The sequence below is a fragment of the Nelumbo lutea genome, chromosome 7 (genome assembly GCF_056320005.1).
Source record: "Nelumbo lutea isolate HS-2025 chromosome 7, American lotus-T2T, whole genome shotgun sequence".
In the NCBI taxonomy this organism is placed as follows: domain Eukaryota; kingdom Viridiplantae; phylum Streptophyta; class Magnoliopsida; order Proteales; family Nelumbonaceae; genus Nelumbo; species Nelumbo lutea.
Window position 1 is genome coordinate 47,563,415 of NC_142690.1, and position 25,215 is coordinate 47,588,629.

Genomic DNA, 25,215 nt, shown 5'->3' on the forward strand with positions numbered 1-25,215 from the left:
TACCTGGAATCACTCACAGGGTGCCTAGAATCACTTTAGGGCATGGGAATCATTCACCATAGTTAGCATAAGCTGAAGAAAACTCATAAGCTCCATTGCTCTTTGTGTAAAACATTCATACATATTTATAGACTCTAAACTCATAATAATCCTAGGAGTCAAAATGTTAGACTCAATAATCCTAGTAGGACTCAAACTAAGCTGTCATATCCTATTTCAATTCAAAGAAGACTCAATAACTCTAATCCTATTTATGCAATGGCTTTGAAATTTTAAACATAAACAAACTATAAATAGACAATCAAACCCTATTATTGGACCCTACAGAAATATTGTAAATTGGAAAAAATACCTTCCTGTCTAAAAATACAGAAATACATAAAATTTCATAAAATTCCAATTTTGACTCTTCAGCTCCTGCATCATTTGCCTCCGGTTAAAAAAAAAAAAAAATAAAACTCGTCCTCGTGTTTTGAAGAACTTGAGGATGAAAAGTTGACATGCCCCAATTACAAAAGGAGTAGGACTTCCCATAGCTACATGCTTGGACTGTAGAGGAGAGGCAACACATAGAACTAGAAAAGCATTTTGAAAGAAATGTATTTCTGAAACACTGCCTTCCATAACCATCTTTGTTAAATCATCAATAACGTTAGTTTCTTGAACACTTAATTCATCAACCAGTTACTGTGATGAGTCTTCCCCTCGCTTATCTAAACACTCAATTGCAACATTTGGAACTTTCCTTCAACCTCTAGCTTAGGAATCGCCATCTTTATGTATTTTGCTATCCTTGGTTTTTCAACAAACTCTAGGACTCCTTCCATTGTTGATGTTGGTGGAACTTGTGCTATGTCAGGTTGTAATTCTTGAATTAGTTCTAGTTGAACTTGTAAGGTAAAGTCACTTACTTCCTTACTAGGATCTACTACAATCAACATATTTGTATTTTCTTCTTGATCATTAACCTCAAGCTGATCATTCCAACAATTTTGTTTTTTCTTGGCCTGCACCCTCTTGATTTTTAATTTCTACAACTTCTATAGCTTGAAATTCTTCTTTTTTAGCTTCATCCTCAACTTCTGCTCTAGGATATGCATCAACATGCAAGGAGTCATCTACTTTCTTTTCTACTTTGTACCTTCTTCCCATTGACTTCAAGTTCTTTGTTCTAACCTGCTGCTTCTTTTGCTCGAAATTAGTCAACTCCATATATAGATCATCGTGGAAGTCTAGTGGGATGTGATTTTCTTGCAAACACCTCTTTATCTCCACCCATGTACTAATTGGATCATTGCCTCCATGTTCTAGTCGTTGCTTAAGAGTTCTCCACCATACTTTACCATGACCTGTTAGCTTCATGCGATCAAATCTAATCCTTTGTTTGTCAAAAATATCATGCCAAACAAAATATTCTTCTAGTTCAGCAACCCAATCAAAGAATGCTTGCGGATCAACATCTCCTTTGGAATTTGGTATTTTCCTTTCTCTTCTAACATGTTTGAAAACATTACTCCCATAGATGACATTATTAGATTTGTTTTCTTCGACCATCTTCTCAAATAAGTCAACCAAAGACCCTTCATATGGTTCAATCATCATTGGTTTTAGACCTGTAAGATTGTTTAGAAGATATCCTAGGTCTATAGAATCAGCCACTTTGTGAGAACATAGTGAATAAACCATTAGCTCTGATACCAAACTAATGTAGGACCAACTCAGTTCTAGTCCTTAGAGAATGTTGAGTGGTCTTCTTTGATAAGAATTTTATAGCTGCTGATGGTTGTAATGGCTTTTTAAAGGAATAAGAGAGAAAATAGGGATAGAAAGAAGAGAGAAAAATACCTCGAATCACTCATAGGGTGCCTAGAATCACTCTAGGGCATGGGAATCACTCAACATAGTTAGCATAAGCTGAAAAAAAAACTCATAAACTTCATTGATCTTTGTGTAAAACGTCTATACATGTTTTTATAGATTCTAAACTCATAATAATTCTAGGAGTAAATTGTTAGACTCATAATAGTCCTAGGAGTCAAAATGTTAGATTCAATAATCTTAGTAGGATTCAAACTAAGCTGTCATATCCTATTTCAATTCAAAGAAGACTCAATAACTCTAATCCTATTTATGCAATGACTCTGAAATTTTTAACATAAACAAACTATAATACACAATCAAACCCTATTATTGGACCCTACAGAAAAATTGTAAAATGGCAAAAATACCCCTACTGTCCAAAATACAGAAATACATAAAATTTCGTAAAATTCCAATTTTGACTCTTCACCTCCTGCATCATCTAACTACCGAAAACTTATATATTTATTTTATTATTTTATCAAAACAAGCATATGAAAGGTATATTTTAACTGAAATTTCCATAAGAAACTTAACTTCATAAATGTTGGAACTTGGAAATACATTTTATTTAGGACGATATGTAATGAAAAAGATAAAGAGCTAAAATACTAAATTAAAAACTTGGTTTCATGATTTCAGATGGGATGCTCATTTCCATATCTATGTCTTAGGTTTTGAAAAAATAGTCATCCACATATCCTGTATCAGTGTCTATATTGCAATCAGTATTTGGGCATCTTAGCCTGCAAGATTTACCTTGAACCTACTATTCTCTCTTATGCTTGTTAGGAGATGATTTGATCAAATTACAAGTTTGATATGATCCCTTTTTTGCTCCTCCTTGCCTTTGGCAAATTAGGATGGAACCCACGATCTTGTCCTGTAGCTATCCCAGTGTGCCACTGTATGGCAGAATTATAAATATATTCTAAAGAAAAGATGTTGGTGTTTATAGAGGGAAGAATAATTTTTATAGGGGGTTTTGGTGCTTTGTGTGCATTCTAGACATTAATTTGTTGTTTTTTTTTTTTTTTTTTTTTACTTTTGAATTTTATACTAATATGTTGGTTTTCATAGAACTGTAGATTTAGATGTCTTAATAATGTTCACTTGATATTTTGCATTTGAAGCCTGGATGTTCAAGTGAGCTTTCTGGAATTGAATCATCTGAAGCCCAACTTGTTCAAATCAAGGTACTCAACTTGCTTCTTGGTTTATTACCAAAAATAATATTTGCTTATTGGTTGATATATCTTCAGGTGTTCTTATTCGGTTCTATTTTGATTAGTTGCTTCTTCGAATATATTGATCTTATTGCACCATGCTTGGAAGTTGTTCTGCATAGCACTGGATGATTCCATTCTGATTCTTCTTCATCATATGCTATTGTTCATATTGAATGGTATTTAATCATGGTGTCTCTTTTAAAATGCTATTATCTCTCCCACACTGAAGTGCAATACTTTCAGATGATGAGGCACATTAACTATGATAAGGTGTATATTGATGGATTTTCCAATATAATCTCATTTTGCATTGCTTTCTGTCACTATGCCACGGTTGCCAACTTGTTAGGAACTTGGCATTTTATTCAAAGTTCAAGAACATGGGGATTTTTTTTTTTTAAAGATGAGTGAAATGGATAATGGGCTGCTTGAAATATTGTCATTGCTTGATATCAGTAAATGGTGTAATAAGAGATTTTTTTCCCTATGAAGAAGGGATCATTGTTCTTGTTTACCCAATCACCAATGTCTTTGGTAGACTTATATATAGTGGATTGATGAGATGGGATGATGGGGAGAGAGAATATGTGTCACTAACAATTATCATTTTCTGTTGTATGAATTCACTCTAAATCAGCTTCTGAATTAATAAGTTTATTATCATTCATCAAAAAAAAATAAAAACAAATTATCATTTTCTATGAGGACAGTTAGCTGGATGGAATGCAAAACTTACATTCCTTTGCCAAATGCTTAGAGGGGATTACAAACTTAAGGAAAAGTTGTCCAGTGGGTATCAATATAGAAGAGTTGGTGGTGGAAAGGTATGCTGAAGTTTTAGGGTGTGAAGTTGGTGCTTGGCCTTTTAAATATTTACATCTACCCTTAGAAGGAAATCCTAGAGCCAATAACTTTCAGAATCCTATTCTTGATAGATTTTCTAAGAATTGGGCTGCTTGGAAGAGAAAGTACATTTCCTTATGGGGTAGAATTTCTCTCATTCAATCCATCTTGTCCAACCTGCCTACATACTTTCTGTCACTGTTCAAGATTCCAGCCTCTGTAAGTAAGAAATTAAAGAAGATAATGAGAGATTTTCTTTGGGATCCTGTTGACCAATAAGTACCACCAAGCCAATTGGTTTACTGTGTGCTTGCAAGGAGAATTGGGAATATTGGGCTTAGGAATGTAGCTCCACTAGGGAAGTAGATATAGAGATTCCCAATGGAAAGAAACAATTTGTGGGATGCTGTGAGAATATCTATGGCTTGATGGCCAATCAATGGGATGTTGGGTTAATTGCTAGATCCAAAATGCTTGTTCCTGGAAGGCCATTTCATCTATATCCCACCTATTCATTCATCATATTTGTTATGAGGTTCTTGTAGGAAACAAAACCAAGTTCTGATCGGATTTGTGCAGTGATTTAAAAGGCACGCCTAGGCGCACAGTGCATGGCACTTTCAAAAGGTGCGCGCCTGGTGCACCTTGCACTTCATCCAGTTGCATGTGTAGAGAACACTGATGTGGGCCCCACTGCAGTGGTCCCCACTGTGTTCGTAGGACAGCAGTATTTGTTTCAGTTATAATAGTGTCAGTTTGAGTCAGTTTGCTAATTCAGCTGTTATTTATTTCAGTTTTATTTACTTTCTTTATTATGTAAGTACCAAGGGCAGATGTGTCCTTTCATCATGTACTAAACATAAACCTATAAATATTAAGAGAGTGGCGGCGGCAGATCTGTTAGAATCTGTCCCTCCTTTCAGCAACTTGTGTTCTCTTGCTTCTTTCTATTCTCTCCCTTTTCTCATCTTCTTTTCTGTTTTACAAACCTAAAACCTTTTAGGATTCAAGACTGATTACAGTCGTGATCTTCTACTTGGTATCAGAGCCTATCTAGGGCTTCTCATGTGTATCTAGTCCAGCTGATCACATGAGAACTAGCTAGGGCTGGAAGTCTTGAAGAAGTTTTTCGGCGGCTGAATCTTGGAGATTATCAGGAGAGGTTCGCAGCAGTTGAAGACTTGCCGCAGCCTGCAGAGAGTTGGTAATCAGGAAGAGGCAGCGAAGGTTAGGGTTCAGGTAACCCTAGAAGACAGTACACTGAAGGCAGGTAATCAGTAAGTTTGTTTCTTTACTGATTTTTAGAGATTGCAATCAGCCGAGATAGGTTGGACCTATCTAGAAAGAGGGGCCGAACTGTGTTCAAGTTTGCTCTAGGGTTTGGCTTGCCGAACTGTGATTAAGTTTGTGTCTAGGGTTTGATTGTTGGGCCGAACCCTCCTCTTCAAAGGGGATTAGTTTTTTAGGGTTTCATAGTGCCCTACGACAAGTCCTACTGGTGCGGACTGCTTGGAGAGTGCAGCTGAGCACTTTAGTGATTTCAGATCACTAATTTTCTTCAAACCTACAGTTGAAACCCTATTTTTGCTCTCACAGTAGTGGGCCTCACATTAGTGGTTTCAGAGAACAGCATCTCAGATTGATAGGCGATTGATTTCAGATCAGTTTTGTGTTGGTATTCCTGATCGGATCAGACCAGTTTCAGATCAGTTTAAGATCGGTTTTGTGTTGGTATTTTTGATCGGATCAGATCAATTTCAAATCATATCAGTTTTGGATCAACTTTCAGACTTACTTCCTTGACTCTGTTTTCTGGTATAATTGCTCTAACAGTTTGTAGCCACTGAATCTTGATCAAAGATGGAGTTCAAGGGTCAGGGAGATAGTAGTTTTGGAAACCACAATTATGGTAATGTATCTGAAACAGGGTTTCAGATTACAACTATGAGATTTGATGGGTCAAAGGCACAATCAGCCATGATGGCTATTGGAGGAAGGGGAAAACTGGGTTACCTCTTGGGAGATGTGAAAGAACCTTCCAAGGAGGACCCAATATACACCAAGTGGGTTCAAGAGAACTATTTAGTTATGGCATGGCTATGTAATTCCATGCAGCCACATATCAGCCGAAATTACTTGTGCGCAAAGACAACCAAAGAAATATGGGATGTTGTGAAAGAAACCTATTCCCAACCCCTCAATGTTGCCAGAGCCTATGAACTGAAGTGTGAGGTGAACAACCTTAAACAAGGAGAGAAGCCAGTTTCTGTCTACTTCTCTACCTTGAAATCCTTGTGGCATGAGATTGACCATCTGGAGACCCTTGAGTGGGAGAGTCCCAAAGATGCACAGACTCACAGAAAACAAGTTGAGACGAATAGGGTATTTGAGTTTCTGGCTGGTTTGAATTCAGAATATGACATTGTGCGACAACAGATATTGACAAGAGATAGTGTGACCCTTTCTCAAGCATACTCTTTGGTGCATAGTGAAGAGACCAGGAGGAAAGTTATGATGCAGCCTCAGGTTTCCTAGCCTTGACAGCTATTAAACCCAAGCCAGGGAGTGACTCAGAAAGGGACTGGAAGAAGGAAGATAAACGGGATCTGGTATGTGAACATTGCAAGAAACCCAAGCACACAAAAGATACTTGTTGGAAGCTATATCCTCACTTGGTCCCAGCAAAACTGAGAAATAAGAAGGGTAATGCTCATATGGCAGTGAACACTGATTCAACATCCTCATCAGGTACATCCCTGGAGAGTTTAGTTGCTGTTCGGGCTGCCTTCATACAGTTGGAAAAGGAAGTTGGAAGTTCAGCTCAGCCATCCCAGTCCCCATCAGCTTCTGCTACATCTGCATTTGCACATTTAGGTACTCGAGCCTCAGCTTACCATGCTTCAACTCCAGGTAATACTGATCACTGCTGGGTAATAGATTCAGGTGCATCTGACCATATGACTAGCTTGCCATCTTTGTTTACTTCTTATCACTTGTCCTCTGGCCGAGATAGAGTATCCATTGCTGATGGCTCTCTTGTTCCCATTTCGGGCAGGGGGGACATCAAGTTATCGGACACTATCTCTTTATCTTCTGTTTTGCATGTTCCTAAGCTTGATACCAACCTCCTTTCAGTTAGTAGTATTACCAAACACATGAACTGTTCAGTAACCTTTTTCCCTGACCGATGTGTTTTTCAGGATTTGGAGACGAGGAAGGTGATTGGAACTGGTCGTGAGACGAACGGGATCTATCTGCTTGGAGAGAGTACCCGACGGGAAGAGTCAGTGGATAAGAAGTCTTTTGTTTCCCAGTTTGTGAGTTCGGTTATGCTTTGGCATAACCGATTAGGTCATTTGTCTTTTAAGTCTTTGAAGAGTTTGTTTCTTGCTTTATTTGAGTCTGTTGAGCTATCAGAGGTGAGGTGTGAGAGTTGTGAGTTTGCCAAACATTGTAGAACATCTTATTCTTTAAGTAATAAAAGGAGTAATTTCCCTTTTGATATTGTGCATACTGATGTTTGGGGGCCATATCATATCTCTTCTATGGGTGGGTACAGATATTTTCTACTGTTTGTTGATGACCATACATGGTTTTCTTGGGTATATCTTATGCGTTCTCGGGATGAGGTTCCTGCTCTGACCCAAAACTTCCATCAGATGATTCTCACTCAGTTTGGAACTAAAATCAAAGTCATCAGATCTGATAATGCAAAGGAATACTTTGCTCAACCATTGACCTCCTACCTTCGTAGACATGGAGTTATTCACCAGAGCACTTGCCCTTATACACCACAGCAGAATGGCGTTGCCGAAAGGAAGAATAGGCATATCTTGGAGGTGGCTAGAAGCATTATGTTTACCTCCAATGTACCTATTCGCTTATGGGGTGATGCTATCCTCACGGCAATTTATCTCATTAATCGAGTTCCTTTCCGGGTCCTTGATATGAGAACTCCCTTTTCCCTTCTTTACCCAGACAAGGAGTTGTTCATTGTTCCCCTTAAAACCTTTGGTTGTACCTGTTTCATCCAGCTTCTCGGGCCTCATCATTCCAAGTTTGACCCTAAGGCCTCCAAATGCATTTTCCTTGGTTATGCACAAACTCAAAAGGGTTATTGCTGCTATGATCCGGTTTCAGGGAAATGGTTTGTCTCTATGGATGTCACCTTCTTTGAGGAGACACCCTACTATCCTAGGGTTTCTCCTCAGGGGGAGAGCAGTAAAAGTGGGGCTGTTTTGAGTTTCTTTCCTCAGGGGGAGAGCAGTGAGAGTGGAAGTGGGGCTGTTCCTTTACCTATTCCACTGGGTAAATGAAGGTTGTAGTGGTGAGGGTGGTCAGAGGGAGCCGGAGTTGAGAGTTTATCACAGGCGATGCAGGCAGGTTGATCCTAGTCTTCGGCAGTCCCGGCCAGATCCTGTTCCTTCTGCGACTCCAGATCCAGAACCTACTGAGATACCTCTCGCTGTTGCCACTTCCCCTCATGTGGATGACCTTGATCTCCCTATTGCCATTCGCAAAGGGAAACGACATTGCACCACTTCTACAGCTCACAGCATCTCACAGTTCCTATCCTATGATCGTCTATCGCCATCTTACCGGCCCTATCTCACTTCCATTGCCGGTGTCCCTATTCCAAGAACAGTGCAAGAAGCCTTATCGGTTCCAGAATGGAAAGATGCAATGCAAGTCGAAATGGATGCCCTGTTGAAGAATAATACCTGGACACTGGTTGACCCACCAAAAGGAAAGAAACCGGTGGGATGCAGATGGGTATTCACTGTGAAGCATAATGCTGATGGCTCTATTGAAAGATACAAAGCCTGGCTGGTTGCAAAGGGATTCACTCAGACTTATGGTATAGACTACTTGGAGACCTTTGCCCCAGTAGCCAAGATGACCACCATTCGAGTTTCGTTATCCCTTGCAGCAAATCATTCTTGGCCCCTGTTTCAGATGGATGTTAAAAATGCCTTTCTGAATGGAGACTTACAAGAAGAGGTTTACATGCAGTTGCCTCTTGGATTCTATGATACGGAGACAGGTAAGAAGGTTTGCCGACTGAACAAGGCATTGTATGGTTTGAAGCAATCACCTAGAGCCTGGTTTGATAGGTTCAGATTAGCCCTTGGAAGGTTTGGTTATGTACAGGCCCAGTCAGATCATACACTATTCATTAAAAGGACGGAGTCCTCTCTGACACTACTAGCAGTATATGTAGATGATATTGTGGTGACAGGAAATGACGTTCATGAGATTGAGTCTCTCAAGCAGCTCTTTCATCAAGAGTTTGAGGTAAAAGATCTTGGTGCACTATGGTATTTTTTGGGTATTGAGGTTGCTAGATCCAAGCAGGGGATTTTTATCTCTTAGAGAAAATATGTTCTAGATCTGTTGGCGGAAACTGGAAAGCTGGGTGTTAAGCCGACCGATACACCCATCGAACAAAATCACAAGATTAGTGCAGAGGGTGGGGACCCTCTTGAGGACAAAGTTATGTTCCAACGGTTGGTTGGAAAGCTTCTATATCTCTGTCTCACTCGGCCGGATATCAGTTATGCAGTTAGTGTTGTCAGCCAGTACATGCACTCCCCTAGAACTTCTCATCTTCTTGCGGCAGAACGAATATTAGCATACTTGAAGAGATGCCCGGGTAGAGGTATATTACTCAAGAACAATAATCACATGAGGTGGAAGTCTATATAGATGCCGATTGGGCTGGAAGTGTTGATGACAGAAGGTCTACCTCTGGATATTGTGCCATTGTGGGAGGTAACCTTGTCTCTGGGAGGAGTAAGAAGCAGAGTGTTGTTTCCCGCTCCAGTGCTGAAGCGGAATATAGGTCAATGGCTAATGGAGTGGCTGAAATCTTATGGCTGAGGTCACTACTTGAAGAGTTGGGTATTAACTATGAAAAGCCCTTAATGTTGTATTGTGATAATCAGGCAGCTATTAAGCCCACAACCCAGTGCAGCATGACAGAATTAAACATATCGAAGATGATCGACGTTTTGTGCGAGAAAGAGTTATATCACAAGAAGTGTCTTCCGTACATCACATCCAATATGCAGCTCGCGGATATCCTCACCAAGGCTGTACCGAGGAAGAAGTTAGAGACAGACCTATCCAAGTTGGGCATGATAGATATCTACTCCCAACTTGAGGGGGAGTGTAGAGAACATTGATGTGGGCCCCACTGTGTTCATAGGACAACAATATTTGTTTCAGTTATAATAGTGTCAGTTTGAGACAGTTTGCTAATTCAGTTGTTATTTATTTTAGTTTTATTTACTTTCTTTATTATGTAAGTACCAAGGGCAGATGTGTCCTTTCATCATGTACTAAATATAAACCTATAAATATTAAGAGAGTGGCAGCGGCAGATCTGTTAGAATCTGTCCCTCCTTTCAGCAACTTGTGTTATCTTGCTTCTCTTCTATTCTCTCCCTTTTCTCTCATCTTCTTTTCTGTTTTACAAATCTATAGCCTTTTAGGATTTAAGACTGATTACAGTCGTGATCTTCGCCTTTTGAAAATTTGCACATTCTTTTTATTTTATTTTTCTTTTTTTTTTATGCCTAGATGCTGGGCTGGGGGCTCTGCCCCTAGATCCCCAACCAAGCCCCTTGAGGCAAGCCCAAGCAAGTCCATATAGGGTCCTAGCTTCTTAATCCCTAATTAGAAAGATTTTATATCTTTAATTGTTTTTTAAAATTATCTTTTATTAGGATGAATGAATGAGCAAAGTTAGCAAATATAGGGCATCGAAAATCCCATATTTGCTAATGTTGCTCATTGCCTCATTCATTCATTTCAATAAAAGATATTTTTAAAGGACAATTAAAGTTATAAAATAATTTTTATAGGATTAAGAATTTAAGACCTTGATATGGACTTGTTTGTGCTTGCCTCGAAGGGCGTGGTAGAAAGGCGGTCTGTAGAATTAGGAATGCATAATGTTTAACATCACATTAGCTATTTGAAGTAGTGCAATTGGGAAAAGAGCAAAGAGATTGAGAGTTTTACATGCTTGAATATGTTGTATATGTTATGCTTGATTTTATTTTTAAATTTTCATTTTAAATATGTTTTACATGTTATGTTTTTGTATTTTAAATTGAGTCAATAGGTTTTCTTGAAAATATTTATTTTAAAATTTAAGTTTATATTTTTAATTAATATTATGTTTTATATATATATATATATTTTAATTTCTTGCCTTTTCTTGATTTTTTGCATTTTTTGAATACTTTTAGCCTTTTTTTTTGCATTTTTCGTCTTGCTTTAAAAAGGCATGTGCCTCGCACCTTGGGTGCAAAATGCCCCTTATGCTTTTTTTCCTTGCACTTTGAATGCAAAAAATGGGTTAAATTTTGCATTCATGAAGCGGAAAGAGAGTATTTATGCAAAGTACATATTTGCGTTTGCATCGCAACCAAACACAACCTAAAAGATAAATTGCACCATATTTTCTCACTTTTTGTCAAAAAAGATGCCTTGGTCTCAAATTGTATTTCCTCTTCTGCACCAATATCTAAAATGGTGTGGGAGGTGTGTGCTTGGAGGCATGCCTCTGGGCAAGGTGCTCTCAAAATGCCCTGAGGTGCATGCTGGAGGTATTGGTGGCTTGATGCCTTGGAGGCCTATGCCTCAAACTTTTTTGCATGAGGTGTATGCCTCATGCATGCCTCATACAAAAAGAAAGAAAGAAAAGAAAAGAAAAGAAAGAAAAGAAAAGAAACCAGATAAAAGGAAAGGAAAGGAAGTTTGTGCTAGGGGCTCAACTCCCTGGCCTCCTTGGTTAGGGGGCTTCATCCCCCAAACCTTGCGAAACCTTTCTGATGCAAACTAATTTGGTATTTTGTGCTAGGGGTGTCTTGCTCTGCTATGGTTTGCTCATTTTCAGCTAGCATTATAGATCTTCATTCTTCTTAATACAGAATATCTTTCATCAAAAAGAAACAAGAAAAGCAAAAACTCCTCCTCCTCTTGAGGAGGCTTACACCTCTTGCGTTTACTTTTGATCAATAATAGAATCAATTTCATTAATTAGAAACAAGTACAAAGGATGAAAGAAAGGGAGAGAGAAACAATTCTAGGCCTCCCCAATAGAAATTTCAGTTACAACATAGCCCAAAATAAGATGCTCCTTCCCACCCCTTGTTTGGGGAAGTGTGTTAGCAAAAGCATTGGTAATGTAGGAGCTGAAGAATCAAATTTGGAATTTTCTTAATTTTTTTTCGTATTTTTGTATATTTGGACAGTATGGGTATTTTTGTCATTTAAACTAGTCCTGTGTTGGGTTTGGGCGATAACATCTTGTTCCTCTAGTTTGGTAGGGCTTGTCTTTCAATTTTCAGTTTATTTGTATTATTAGATAGAAAGTTATTGTGTTTCTTGATGCACAAGACAAGGAGTGGCATTTTTGTAATTGTGATGAACAGTATTCCGGGCCACACAACTCACTCTATAAATAGATGTATTCTCTTCCTTTTGAAACTAATGAATGAATGAAGATTTCTTAGAGCAAGTTTGCTGTAGGGAGTGATTCCTACAAACCCTAGAGTGATTCTAGGACCCCCTTGGAGTGATTCCTTTGGATTTGTCTCTCTTTTCTCTTCTCTACCCTTTCTCCTCTCTCTCCCTCTCTCTATCTTCCTCTCTCTCTCTCTCTCTCTCATTCTGTCTTGTGTGATAGTCTATTCTAGCCTAACTACATCAGTTTTGGTATTAGAGCTAATGGTTAGTTATCATGTTCTCACAAAGTGACCGATTCCATGGGCCTAGGATATCAATTAAACAATCTCATGGGTTTGGAATCAGAAATAGTGTTTTTGAACCATATGAAGGGTCTATGGTTGATTTATTTGAGAAGTTGGTGGAAGAAAGTAGATCTAGTGATGTCGGCTATAAGAGTAAGGTTTTCTAGAATGTTAGAAGAGAAAGGGAATTGCCCAATTTCAAGGGTGATGAAGACTGACGAGCATTCTTTGATTGGATTGTTAAACTAGAAGATTATTTTGATTGGCATGATATGTTTGAAAAACAAAGGTTTAGATTTGCATGCTTGAAGCTCGTAGGTCATGCTACAATATGGTGGAGAACTCTTGAGCAATGGCTAGAAAATAGACTTCCTCTTGCATGATATGTTTGAAAAACATATGTTTGAAAAACAAAGGTTTAGATTGGCATGATATGTTTGAAAAACAAAGGTTTAGATTTGCATCACTGTAGAAGCCAATAGGAAGATCCATATACACTTCCTCTTGCAGATCCCCATTTAGGAAAGCATTATTCACATCAAGTTGAAACATGGGCCAAGAGTATGTGGTAGCAAGAGAAAGAAGTATTCGAATAGAGGCCATCTTTGCAACTGGTGCAAAGGTCTCTAAGTAATCAATGCCATAGGTCTGTGTGTACCCTTTTGCAACAAGTCTAGCCTTGTATCTTTCTATACTTCCATCTGCCTTATATTTTATTGTGTAAACCCATCTGCATCCAACGGTCCCCTTGCCCTTTGGTAGGTCCACAATCTCCCATGTTTGATTCTTAATTAAAGCTTTCATCTCTTCTTGCATAGCTGTCTTCCGCTCAGGTTTGGAGAGAGCCTCACTGACACCCTTGGGTATAGACATAGAGTCAAGAGAGGAAAGAAAATCATGATAGGAAGGAGAAAGTCCACTGTAGGATAAGTACTGTGAAACACAATGAGCAGTACACTTTCTTCCTTTTTCTGAGGGCAATAGGAAGGTCTAGGTTATCTGTAATGGGACTGGTAGAATCAATGGGAACTGAAACAGTAGAGGGATCAAGAGGAATACCTGAATCCGTGCTAGTTGAATTTGGAGTCTCCAAGGAACCGATTTGAAGTGATGTGAGTTTTGCTGCAGTGGAATCAACCTCCCCGTGAAGTCTCTGTCGTGAGTAACGCTGAGAAGCAGGATGCAAGGGAGGTGGTAAGGTAGGTGACACAGGAGGATTAGGCATAGGAGTGGACACAGGGGCGAACTGGGAGAGGGATAGACTGCTCACTCACTTCCCCAAAACACTCTCCCTGAGAAGGATTATTCGAGAAAAAGTATGTGGACTCAAAAAAAATGACATCCATAGTAACATACCGACTCCCAGAGGTTGGATCATAGTAGTAGTATCCTTTTTGATTTTCTGCATATCCAAGGAAGACACACTTCTTTGCCTTCGGGTCAAGTTTCGAGCGGTGAGGACCAAGGATATGTGCAAAGCAGACACACCCAAACACCCTGAGAGGAATATGGAACATCTCCCCCTCAGGAAAAAGAAGATTGAATGGGGTGTTGAATCCAAGTATACGAGAGGGCACCTTGTTAATCAAATATTATTGCTTTGGAAACAAAAGACTCAAAGAAGAAAAAGGCAAATGACCCAATTGGTTATGCCAAAGCATTATCTGACCCACAGACCCTGACTTACTATCCCTACTGACATGATGACTCTGATGAGGAGGAAGCACATATAGGAGGTAGATTCCATTCACTTCATGACCACTCTCAATCGTCATCTTTGAATCCAGATCTTGTAAGATACAATGACCAGGAGAAAAAATTACTGAATAGTTCAGGTTCTTAATCAAACTACTAATAAATAACAAACTAGTGCTCAATCTGGGAACATGAAGGATAGAAGGATGGGAAGTGGAATCAGTAATCTTGATAGATCCCTTACCAGCAATGGGAACATAAGATCCATCAGCTGTGGAGACCCTGTCTCTGCTAGAATAGAGCTGTTAAGATGAAAAAATGATGGAGCTATGGGTCATGTACTCTGAGGCTCCAGAATCTATAATCCAAGGAGGTCCCTCCTTACCTGAAGTAGAAGCATAATTTGCAGTGGCATGTGAACTACCTGTGTGAGCAAAGGAAGTAGAATGAACTCCACCAGAACCACCTATACCTTGCTGTCCGCCTATTGCAGAACTAGAATTGGCTGTATCCCGCTGGTTCAGAAACTGCCCATACCTCTCAAGTTCGGCCCTTACTGCAGCAGTTGCAACAGACTCCAGAGCAACTGTAGTAGGAGGGGCTGGAATTTCACCAGTGATTGCCATGTGAGCATTTCCCTTCTTATTTTTGAGTCTATTCGGCACAAGATGTGGATGAAGCTTCCAGCAAGTATCTCTTTTGTGTTTAGGCTTCTTACAATAGTCACATATCAAATCTTTTGTCTTCCTTCTTGATTTCACTGCCACCCCGGTCTCCACCTTGTTTAGGTTTCATAGTGCTAACCATGGTTGACTGATCAAACCCAAAATTTTTCATCATCACATTTCTCTTCCTCTCCTCCCCTGACACAAAGGCATATGCCTGGGAGGGGTAACACTATCCCTGGAAAGAATGTGTTGTCTTGCAATATCATACTTGGGATTAAGGCCAACAAGAAATTCAAACACCCTATACTTCTCTAGGTGTTTCCGGTAGGCAGCTGCATCCTTAGTGGTTTCCCAAACAAATGTCTCTAAATGGTCAATCTCCTGCCATAGGGTTTTAAGGGCTCAAAAGTAAATTGCAATAGGTCTATCTCCCTGCCTTGTAGCAATAATCTGATTTCTCAATTGATAAGTCCTAGCAACATTCTCCCTCTATGAATAGGTTTCTGCAACCGCATCCCATATTTCTTTAGCTGTATTTGCCCACAAAAATTTTTTACTTATATGAGGCAACATCGAATTACATAGCCAAGTCATCACCATATAGTTTTCCTGTACCCATTGGGAGTTGTTAGTTTCGGGTTTCACTTCTTCACCAGTGATATACCCTAACTTCCCACGAGCACCAATGGCCATCTTTGTAGAGTGTGACCATTCTAAGTAATTTGAACCATCCAACTTAACTGTAGTAATGGTTCCAGCCCCGAAAGGGTCTCCGACACCTCCCATTGGTCCCATTTCAATCCTGGGCTTGTTTTCAACTCTGTTACCCTCCATAATTATCAAAAAGGGGGTAGAAGGTTACTGTAATATGCAAGAATATCAAATAAATCACTTTTGGTACCAACAACACCCTTCTGGTGCCCTAGATGGTCATCACACAAAAGATTCCTTTTCTGCGAGACGGGAGAAATGAGAGAAGAGGCAACCGCTCTTTCCAGAAACCTCCAAATCAGGCAGGACTTGAACTGGCCTTACAGAAAACTCCAAGGAACCCTAAAAAATTAGAGCGCCACTTCCTAGGTCAAAATTGAAGAGTTCAATAGAAACAAGACTCTCCTCCTTTCTCCAGTTTTTCCTGATTTTGATGAGAAACCCTAGACCAGCTACAGGGCAAAACAAATTCACCAAAAAATCCAAAAACTGGGCTTACCTGAGATCTTTGATCAGCCTCTTAAATCACCATGCAGTCGGCCGATCTAGGGATGCATGAGAAAATAGCTCAAGGAACTTTCGGCCTTGCTCTGATACCAAGTAGAAATTACTGTTTGTAAATTGGGATGAATTCCTTGTGAAGAGAAAGAAGAAGAAGATGAAGAGTTTCAGTAGTAGAGAAGAAAAGAGAGGAAAGAAAGAGTGGGATGTTAACCGGAATTGAATTAGTTCTGGCTGCCAACCCCTCATTATATTTTATACTTAAAAGAATGAATGCTTACAAGAATGCCCTTAGCAGGGTGGCTACTAAAGTAGTTGAACTGTCACAACTTAAAAAACGTAAGCTAATGGGCCTAAAGCTCAACAACTTCCTAACTTAACAACTTAAAATAAGAACAAAACATCTGGGCCCGATAACTAGAAATTGACCCAACTCAACAAATTATATATTTGATGTGACATTACAAAAAGTGAAAGGCACAAATTATTTTGTTTCACAAATGGACTAAGGGATGGTATCTAGAATGAATTGTCTACAATTCAGATTTATGAATTAGATCGTGCCTTTGAATTGGATCTCAACATAGAGAAGTAGCAGCTGGTTACAACAAAGAATTTGAAGCCATTGAGAAAAAAGTGCAAAGTTGAAGATAAAGAAGATGATTTCTTGCATGCCAATTCCCATCATAGAACTGAAGTTGTGAATGAAGAATTTCAACCTATATAAGTTGTAAGCATTGAAGATCAAAAGGGTGCGGGCCAAGAAAAGATTGGAATTGTTGAAGAAGGAACTTCCAACACCCATGGTCAGTTTGAGGTTAGTGATCAAGAAAAGATAGAAGTGAAGAAACTTGAAGAAATTCCGGTGCAAGATGCAAATGTGTTGGTTGTAGTAGATGTTAGTAAGGAAGTAAGTCATGACTACCTTACAAGTTCAACTGAACCGATTCAAGAATTACAAGTTGACATAGTACAAGTACCACCAACATCAATAAAGGCAGAAGTTCAAGAATTTGCTGAAGAACTAAGGGGAGCTGAACACGTAGAGATGGATATTTCTAAATTAGAGATTGAAGGAAAAGTTCCAATTGCTGCAGTTGAGGTTTTGGATATGAAAGTTCATAGTGATAAGAAAGGGGAAGATTCCCCACATGATAGGCTGATTGGTGATGTAAATGGTCAATAGGTTAATGTTATTGATTATTTAACAATGAAGGTTATGGAAGGTAGTATTTCAGACATACATTGCTTTCAAGATCCATTTATAGCCATGTGTGTGACATTTACTCTACAGTCCAAGTATGTTGAAGTAGCTATGGGAATTACTACTTTTGTCATTGAGGTACATCAAAATTTCATCCTTAAGTTCTTCAAAACTTGAGGAGGAGTTTTTTTGAACCAGGGGAGAATAATGCAGGAGCTGAAGAATCAAATTTGAAAATTTCTTAAAATTTCTGTATTTTTGTATATTTGGACAATATGGGTGTTTTTGTCATTAAAACTAGTCCTTTGTGGGGCCTGGGCTATAACATCTTGTTCCTCTAATTTAGTAAGGCTTGTCTTTCAATTTTCAGTTTATTTGCATTATTAGATAGAAAGTTATTGTGTTTCTGGATGCACAAGACAAGGAGTGGCATTTTTGTAATTATGATGAACAGTATTCCGGGCCTCACAAGTCACTCTATAAGTAGATGTATTCTCTTCCTTTTGAAGCTAATGAATGAATGGAGGTTTCTTAGAGCAAGTTCGTTGTATGGAGTGATTCTTATAAACCCTAGAGTGATTCTAGGACCCCCTAGGAGTGATTCCTTGAGATTTCTCTCTCTTTTCTCTTCCTTTACCCTTTCTCCTCTCTCTCTTTCTCCCTCTCTCTTTCTATCTTGTGATAGTCTGCTCTAGCCCTACTGCATCAATTGACATCTTTTCTCACCCATTTGAAGTTCACTTCCACCCCTTGTAATAGTCTCTTGATTTTCCTCTTGTAGATATAACACCACCACCCAATCTCCTCTTTCTCTCAAAGACATTGTATCACAAACTTCGTATCACCCTCTACTAAAAGCTTCCTAATCTCTTTAGCCTTTTGAATGCCTTCCATAACAGCCAAAATTTCTGCCCTCAGTGCATCACCTTTTCCAATTGTACATGAATAGACTGTAATAGTAGGAAGGTTTAGAGATGAAAGAAGAAGAAGAAGGAGAAGAGGAAGAAGAAGATGTTTTGTCGAGAAAGCTTGGTCTGTTACTGTTCACACCAAGAAACCTTTCATTTAACCTTTGAGCAAAATTACAAAGGGACCCTTGAATAGGCTCCCAAAAGGTAAACAAATCTCTCCACTAATCTTCAGACCTCACAAAAGGTAAACAAATCTCTCCACTAGCAACTCTTTCTCTAATGAAATGCGATCAACCTCTATATGCTTTATACGATCATGTTTAACAAGATTGTGGGCTATGTTTATGGAGCTTGGTTGTCACTATATAATATCATTGGAGTATTAATTTGCACTCCAATTTTTGTCAACAAGTTCTTTAGCCACAATCATTTTGAAACTTCATGAGCCATAACTCTGTACTCTGCCTCTGCACTACATCAAGCCATGACTGATTGTCTTTGGCTTCTCCAAGATACACATTTCCACCCCACCAAGGTACAATTTCTAGAAGTAGACCGCCTATCATCAATAGAACCTGCCCAGTCAACATTAGAATAGGCCTCTACCTTCAGATGCCCATGATTAGAACACAGCATCCCCTTTCCTAGACATTCCTTCTAATAGGCAAGTATTATATTCACTGCTTGCATATGAGATGATCTAAGCTTGTGAAGCTGACCACACTCACAATATATGAAATATCTGGTATAGTTAGACACTAGAAAAGGTGACCGACAAGTCTTTGATACACACCTTTGTCAAGAAGGAATCTCCATCATCAACTCCCAACTTATGATTGGGATCAATTGGAGTTTTAGCTAGTTTACAATCCAATTTTCCTACCTCTTGAAGTAGATCAATGACATATTTTCTCTAAGAAATATAAATGCCTCTCTTTGACCTTGCGTCCTCAATCCCTAGGAAATACCAGAGATTTCTAAGGCTCTGAATTTTGAATTCAGTAGTAGGAGAAGACTTCAGTTCAACAATTCTAGAGATATCATTTCCTGGTATAACAATATCATCGACAAATACTATCAATATAGTCATATTTCCATTTGCTCTTCCAATAGACAAGGTATGGTCAGCTTGAGATTGTAAGAAGCCAATTTTCAAGACAACCTTTTTGAATTTGTTGATCCAACCTCTAGGGGACTATTTAAAGCCATAAAGGGATTTCTTCAAATGGAAAACCTTTCCTTCACTCCCATGGATGTTCACTCTTAGAGGAAGTTTCATGTAAATTTCTTCCTGAAGGTCTCTATTAAGGAAGGCATTCTTAACATCCATTTGATACAAGGGCCGAAAATAGTGGGTAGCAAGATACATAGTAACTGGATTGAATTCATCTTGGCTATTGGAGCAAAGGTTTATTGGTAATCAATGTCGTAAGATTGAGTGTACCCTTTTTCCACAAGTTGAGCTTTATACCTTTCAATTGAGCCATCAACTTTATGCTTCACCGTGTGAATCCACTTACATCCAACAGGAACTTTGCCTTCTAGAAGAGTAACAATTTTCCATGTTTGCTTTTTTTTCAAATGCTCCATTTCCTGGTTCTTAGCATCCTTCCAATGAGGGAACTGCACTGCCTCAGTAACACTGTGTGGGATAAAAATAGAAGCAATAGAAGGGATATATGCACAATAAGAGGGAGATAAAGCATCATAAGAGACATAATTTGAGATAGGACATTTAGAACGTGTCCTTTTTTCTTTACAAATTGCAATAAGAAGGTTAAAGGTCCAAATCCAAACTAGGAGGCTTAGTAACAAATTCAACACATGCATTAGAAATAGGAAGAGGTTCAGAATCCAATTTACCCGAGTCTGGGAAGTTGGATTGTAATGGACATTCATTCTCTAGAGTCATTTTCTTTTTATGTCTGACAAACCACTGGTGCCAAGACCGAGGAATAGGAGAAGGCAAAGGAGGAGGCACGGGAGTACTACTGCCACCATGGGGAAGAGGAGGAGAAGAAGGATCAACAACATCATTTGCAATTGGAACAGGAATCAACATACAGAAAGGAGTCTGGTCTTCACTAACATTCTCCCCCTAAAGAGCAATACGAGAGGAGGAGAAGAAGGGAGTAGACTTAAAGAATGTGACATCTTTAGGCACATACAATTTTTGAGAACAAGGGTCATAACAACGATACCTTTTTTCGATACCTTTTTTGGATTGAAAAATATCCCAAGAAGACACACTTGATAGACTTCGGGTCAAGTTTCGACCTAGAAGGACTCATGTCATGGATGAAGCAAACACACCCAAAGACTTTGGGAGGAAGATGGAAAGTATCCTCATCAGGGAAAAGAAGCTGATGAGGAGACTGGAGATGAAGGGTTTGTGATGGAAGTTTGTTAATAAGATATACAATTGTTTGAGCAACATCCCCCCAAAACCGAGTTGGGACATGCATTTGAAATAACAATCCTCTGGCAACTTCAGCCACATGTCTGTTTTTCCTCTATGATACCCCATTTTGTTGGGGAGTATGAGGATAGGAACTTTGGTGAATCACTCTTTGTAAGTGCTTCTCAAAGTATTCCTTGGCATTGTCAAATCTGATAATCTTAATCTTCTTCTCAAACTGTGTCTCTACCATACTGAAGAAGCCTTTTAAAATTGAAGGAACTTCATCTTAGCTTTTCATCAAATACAACCAAGTATACCGCAAGTAGTCATCAACAAGGAGAATGAAATGTGTATAGCCACCTACTCATACATAGAATAGAATTGTGGTTCTACATTGCTTTGATCGTTGACAAATTTCACATTGTAGACCGGGACTAGACATGGACTCAAATAGACTAGGAAACAAAGACTTCAAAGAACCAAAAGTAGGGTTCTAAATAACAATATGCTTGATACGCCGATAGGGGCGTATCGGGTGATATCGATAGTGTTTTTTTTACTTTATATTTATATTTTTTTCAAAACCGGTTTAAGGCTCCTCCACCCCTGAAATCGGTTAGAACCCCGATACACCCTCTGTAGGGGTGTATCAAGGAACTCCCGAAACGATACGTATCGGTCGATACGGACCGATACGTATCGATACTTTGAACCTTGACCAAAAGACATGCCCAGGATGGTGATGCAACAATTTCATTCGATTTAGTTTCTCATCATGTCAGGACTCACACCAACACATTAACCCTAACTTTGAAAACTGATCAAGAAGATAAGCTCCATTGGCTTCATGTCCACTGCCGATCATCTTACCTGTACTTAGATCCTGAAAGGCACAATGAGATGGAAAAAAGGTTATAGGGCAATTACAAGACTTTGTAAGGGAGCTAACAGATAAGAAATTTTTATGCAATTGTGGAACATGGAATACAGAGTTCAGGAAAGGTTATTGGTAAATTTAACTTCACCCAAACTTGAGATTGGGGTCTTAGATCCATCAATAATGGTAATCTTACCTTTCCTTGAAAAATATTCTATAAGTGGTAAAGTAGGAAGGCATACATAAGTAGTATGCGAACATCTTTGTGTGAGTCCATCGATCACAACCCCTCTAAAAACACCATTCTCACCAGCACCATGGTATCCCAACACCAGCTGAACTCCAAGCACCTTTCCCACAAGGTTAAACACGAGCTCCAACAATAAAACTAGGAAAAGAGGTGCTGGTGGCAAAACAAGGGAAGAAAAAAAATTTCCCAAAAATGTTTTAAGGCTCCAAAAAATCCAGGACTACTTCCTACAGTCTCAGGGATTTACCATGATTGAAACACAAGAGGATTCAACAACAACCAACCCACCACATGAGCATGCAAGCCCTAAACTCCAGATCTGGATTTTTTTTTTCTAATTTTCATTTGAAAAATCCAAGAAAAATATAAAACAGCTTCAAGCCACCATGAAACCTATACCAAAATTCCCCTAAAAGCAAGGCGCATCAGCCGGCAGTGTGCTAATGTTCGCAAGTTTGTCTGAGTTGCGACCAACAATAGATGTTTTCCTTGATCGGGCGACGCTTTGATACCAAGTTGGAAGGTTTAGAGTTGAAAATGTATTACCGAGAATGCTTGGTGTGTTCACTCCAAGAAAATTTTCATTTAACCTTTAAGTAAATTTGCAAGGGGGCCCTTGAATAGGTGCCCAAATAGAAAAAAACATGAAAGGACATAAATGCCCTTACATTCTCAACAATAGTGACTTTTCCTTGCTCATCCTTGAAGACTCCTCCAATGCCAGATGGACTTGGGTTTCCTTTATTGCTTCCGCTAAAGTTGATCTTAATAAAACTACCAGAAGAAGGGGACTAGCAAGGCCTAACAACCTCCTTGATAGGAGAAAAATATGCTACCTCCCTCCGATTCCTCATTAAAACATCCACAAAGGTATCTTTAAAAATATCCAATGTCTTAACCCAATGGGCTACTCTGATGGTGATGGCTTTAATGATAGCATCCCTATTCCTTCTTCATAAAAAAATTCTTTGATTCCTCTCTTCCCATATTGTCCAATAGACTGCTGCCCTCGTACACTTCCATAAGATTCTTTTCCTCTTCACTGGCCACCTAACAAAGGTAGAGGTGAACAAGCTTTGTACATTAGGAAGGTTCCACCTGCATCCTAACAAAGAAAGACACCATACCCAAACAGTGTTTTAGAAGGCGTGGGAGGCTTATACCTCCATGCGAGGCGATCCCAAAACGCCCTAAGGCGTATGCCAGAGGCATTGACACCTTTGAGGTGTACGCCTCATGCACTTTTTTCATGAGGCGTGCTAGAGGTGTACGCCTCATGCGCCTCATGCACATCTTATATAAATAGACAAAAAAAAGAACAAAGAAAAAAAAAGGAAAGTAAAGGAAAGGGAAAGAAAAGAAAGGGAAGAGGAAGAAAAAGAAAGAGAAGAAAATAAGAGAAAAGGAAAAATGAGATCCCCCCTTCCTCTTCATCTTCCTCCCATTCCTCCCCCTAACTCCCCTCCTCTGAAGGAGGCATACCCCTCCTTGTGTTCGGGAGGCTTATGCCTCTTGCGTTCTGAACTATGCCTCATGCCTCTATGTAGTGGAATGCCTCGTGTCATGCCTCCATGTTTTAAAGCATTGTTCCCAAATTGAAGTAGAAAAAGGGCAGGAGATTAATAAGTGATAGCAATTCTCACAATTGACCCTGCATAGAGAACACTAGTGTGGGGAAAGACACCAATTAGGTTTTTTCTTTGCAACAAGTCACAAGTATTAATTCTTTCTTGGAGCACTTCCTAGCACAAACCACCCATGCAAATAAGTTTACTTCACACCTCCTTGATTGGGAAAGATAACCCTCGACTATCACTCAACTGAATAAGGGATGAGCAAAACGAAACACAGGTGAAAGAATTGGAGGGAGAAAAAGTCCACATCCTCCTATTCCTCTTTGTCATATCTAGACACCCCTCAAGGTTTTGAATCAAACTCATGACACTTGTAATTTCACACTCATGTAGTCCCCTTCTAAACCTCAAGTCCCAACCAAACCCAATACTTGAGTTAGATGGGGCCACAAAGGAGGAAATGGGTTCCTGTTCCTCCATATGGTTGGAAATGACATAAGAGTGAGGAAAATTGTGTTTTGATAGGAGAATTGCTCACCCTAACATGATCCCAAAACTTAACAAGAGAACCAAACCCAGGATTATATCTTATAAACGGTAAACAAAGCAGAAGAATATCACAAGTGGACTTCTAAGGAGAAGCTCTTGTAACCCTAGCCAAAGTTTCAGAGTCCCTGCCATCATCTGCAAGCCCATGAATACTAATAATCACCTTCATCCACAACTTATCTCTGTCAAGAAGTAATCTCCACAACCCCGCAACAAAGCAATGTTCCTCTTCTGTACATTACCAATACCTAATCCTCCAATTTTCTTACTTCTGCACATCACTTCCCACCCTACTTTATGATCCTTCTTCTCATTCCCCGGGTCCCATAAAAAATCCCTCATCAATTTCTCTAGTACTTTACTTACCCCATCTGGAATCCTAAAGACTGACAAAAAAACTAAGCAGACAATCTTTATGCTTTTAGGAATGTTTTATTAATTTTTCATATTATTTGGATCTCCATCCTGATATTTCTGTACTACATTATTTTATTCATTTACTTTAATTGTCTCTTGGTTGGTTTAATAGTAAAAGTCTGGTGTTCTTCTGAAGCTTTTACTCTGACCGAATTTGTGCTTGAGTGAGTGCTTTTGTATGCGAACATGTAGTATGGCTTAACTTCTTTGCAAAATGGGCTGACTTTTGATGTTATTGCAGATAACCAGTATTGGGCTGTGGTCAGGGAAGGCTAGTGAATCTAATGCAATGGATAATTCCAACAAGGGAATTTCAAGTGATAATTTGGAAGTTTCAAGTGTGGATGGAGATTCTCTGACATTTTTGGCACCAAAATTTTGGTTGAACTGGATTAATTCAGGTGCCAGGAGGAGCAAATTGGTATTAAAACCCTGGAAGACTGATAATGAATTTCTTGAGCCTCAGGTTGAAAGTTTAACTGACAGTTGGAGCTCCAAGTCTGTCATTGATGACTCTGAAATTAAGGTTGAAAAGGAACAGCCAAATATTGGCTTTCCTATATCAGCAAGAGAATCATTTAAAGCAGCAATTCTTGACTTCTGGCACAAGTGGCTCAGGCGATTTTCTTTCATGTGTGGACATTCAAAGCAATTCCTAGGGGGCTTACACCAACTATGGGTAAGGGCTTTTTAAAATGAAAAATTTTCATTGATGGTTTAATATGCTCTAATATTATTTCATCAAGCAATTTTTACTGTTAAT

At 39.1% G+C, this 25,215-nt stretch overlaps 1 protein-coding gene across 1 annotated transcript in view; it reads left to right on the forward strand.

The window, feature by feature from the left end:
* The window catches only part of LOC148846282 (S3 self-incompatibility locus-linked pollen protein), a 69,352-nt gene that overhangs the window by 2,055 nt on the left and 42,082 nt on the right, over positions 1–25,215 (forward strand). Inside the window, exons 2-3 of the mRNA XM_088954875.1 lie at positions 2,994–3,056; positions 24,694–25,131. Coding sequence (XP_088811001.1) covers positions 2,994–3,056; positions 24,694–25,131 — 501 coding nt within the window. The remainder of the gene's footprint in view (positions 1–2,993; positions 3,057–24,693; positions 25,132–25,215) is intronic.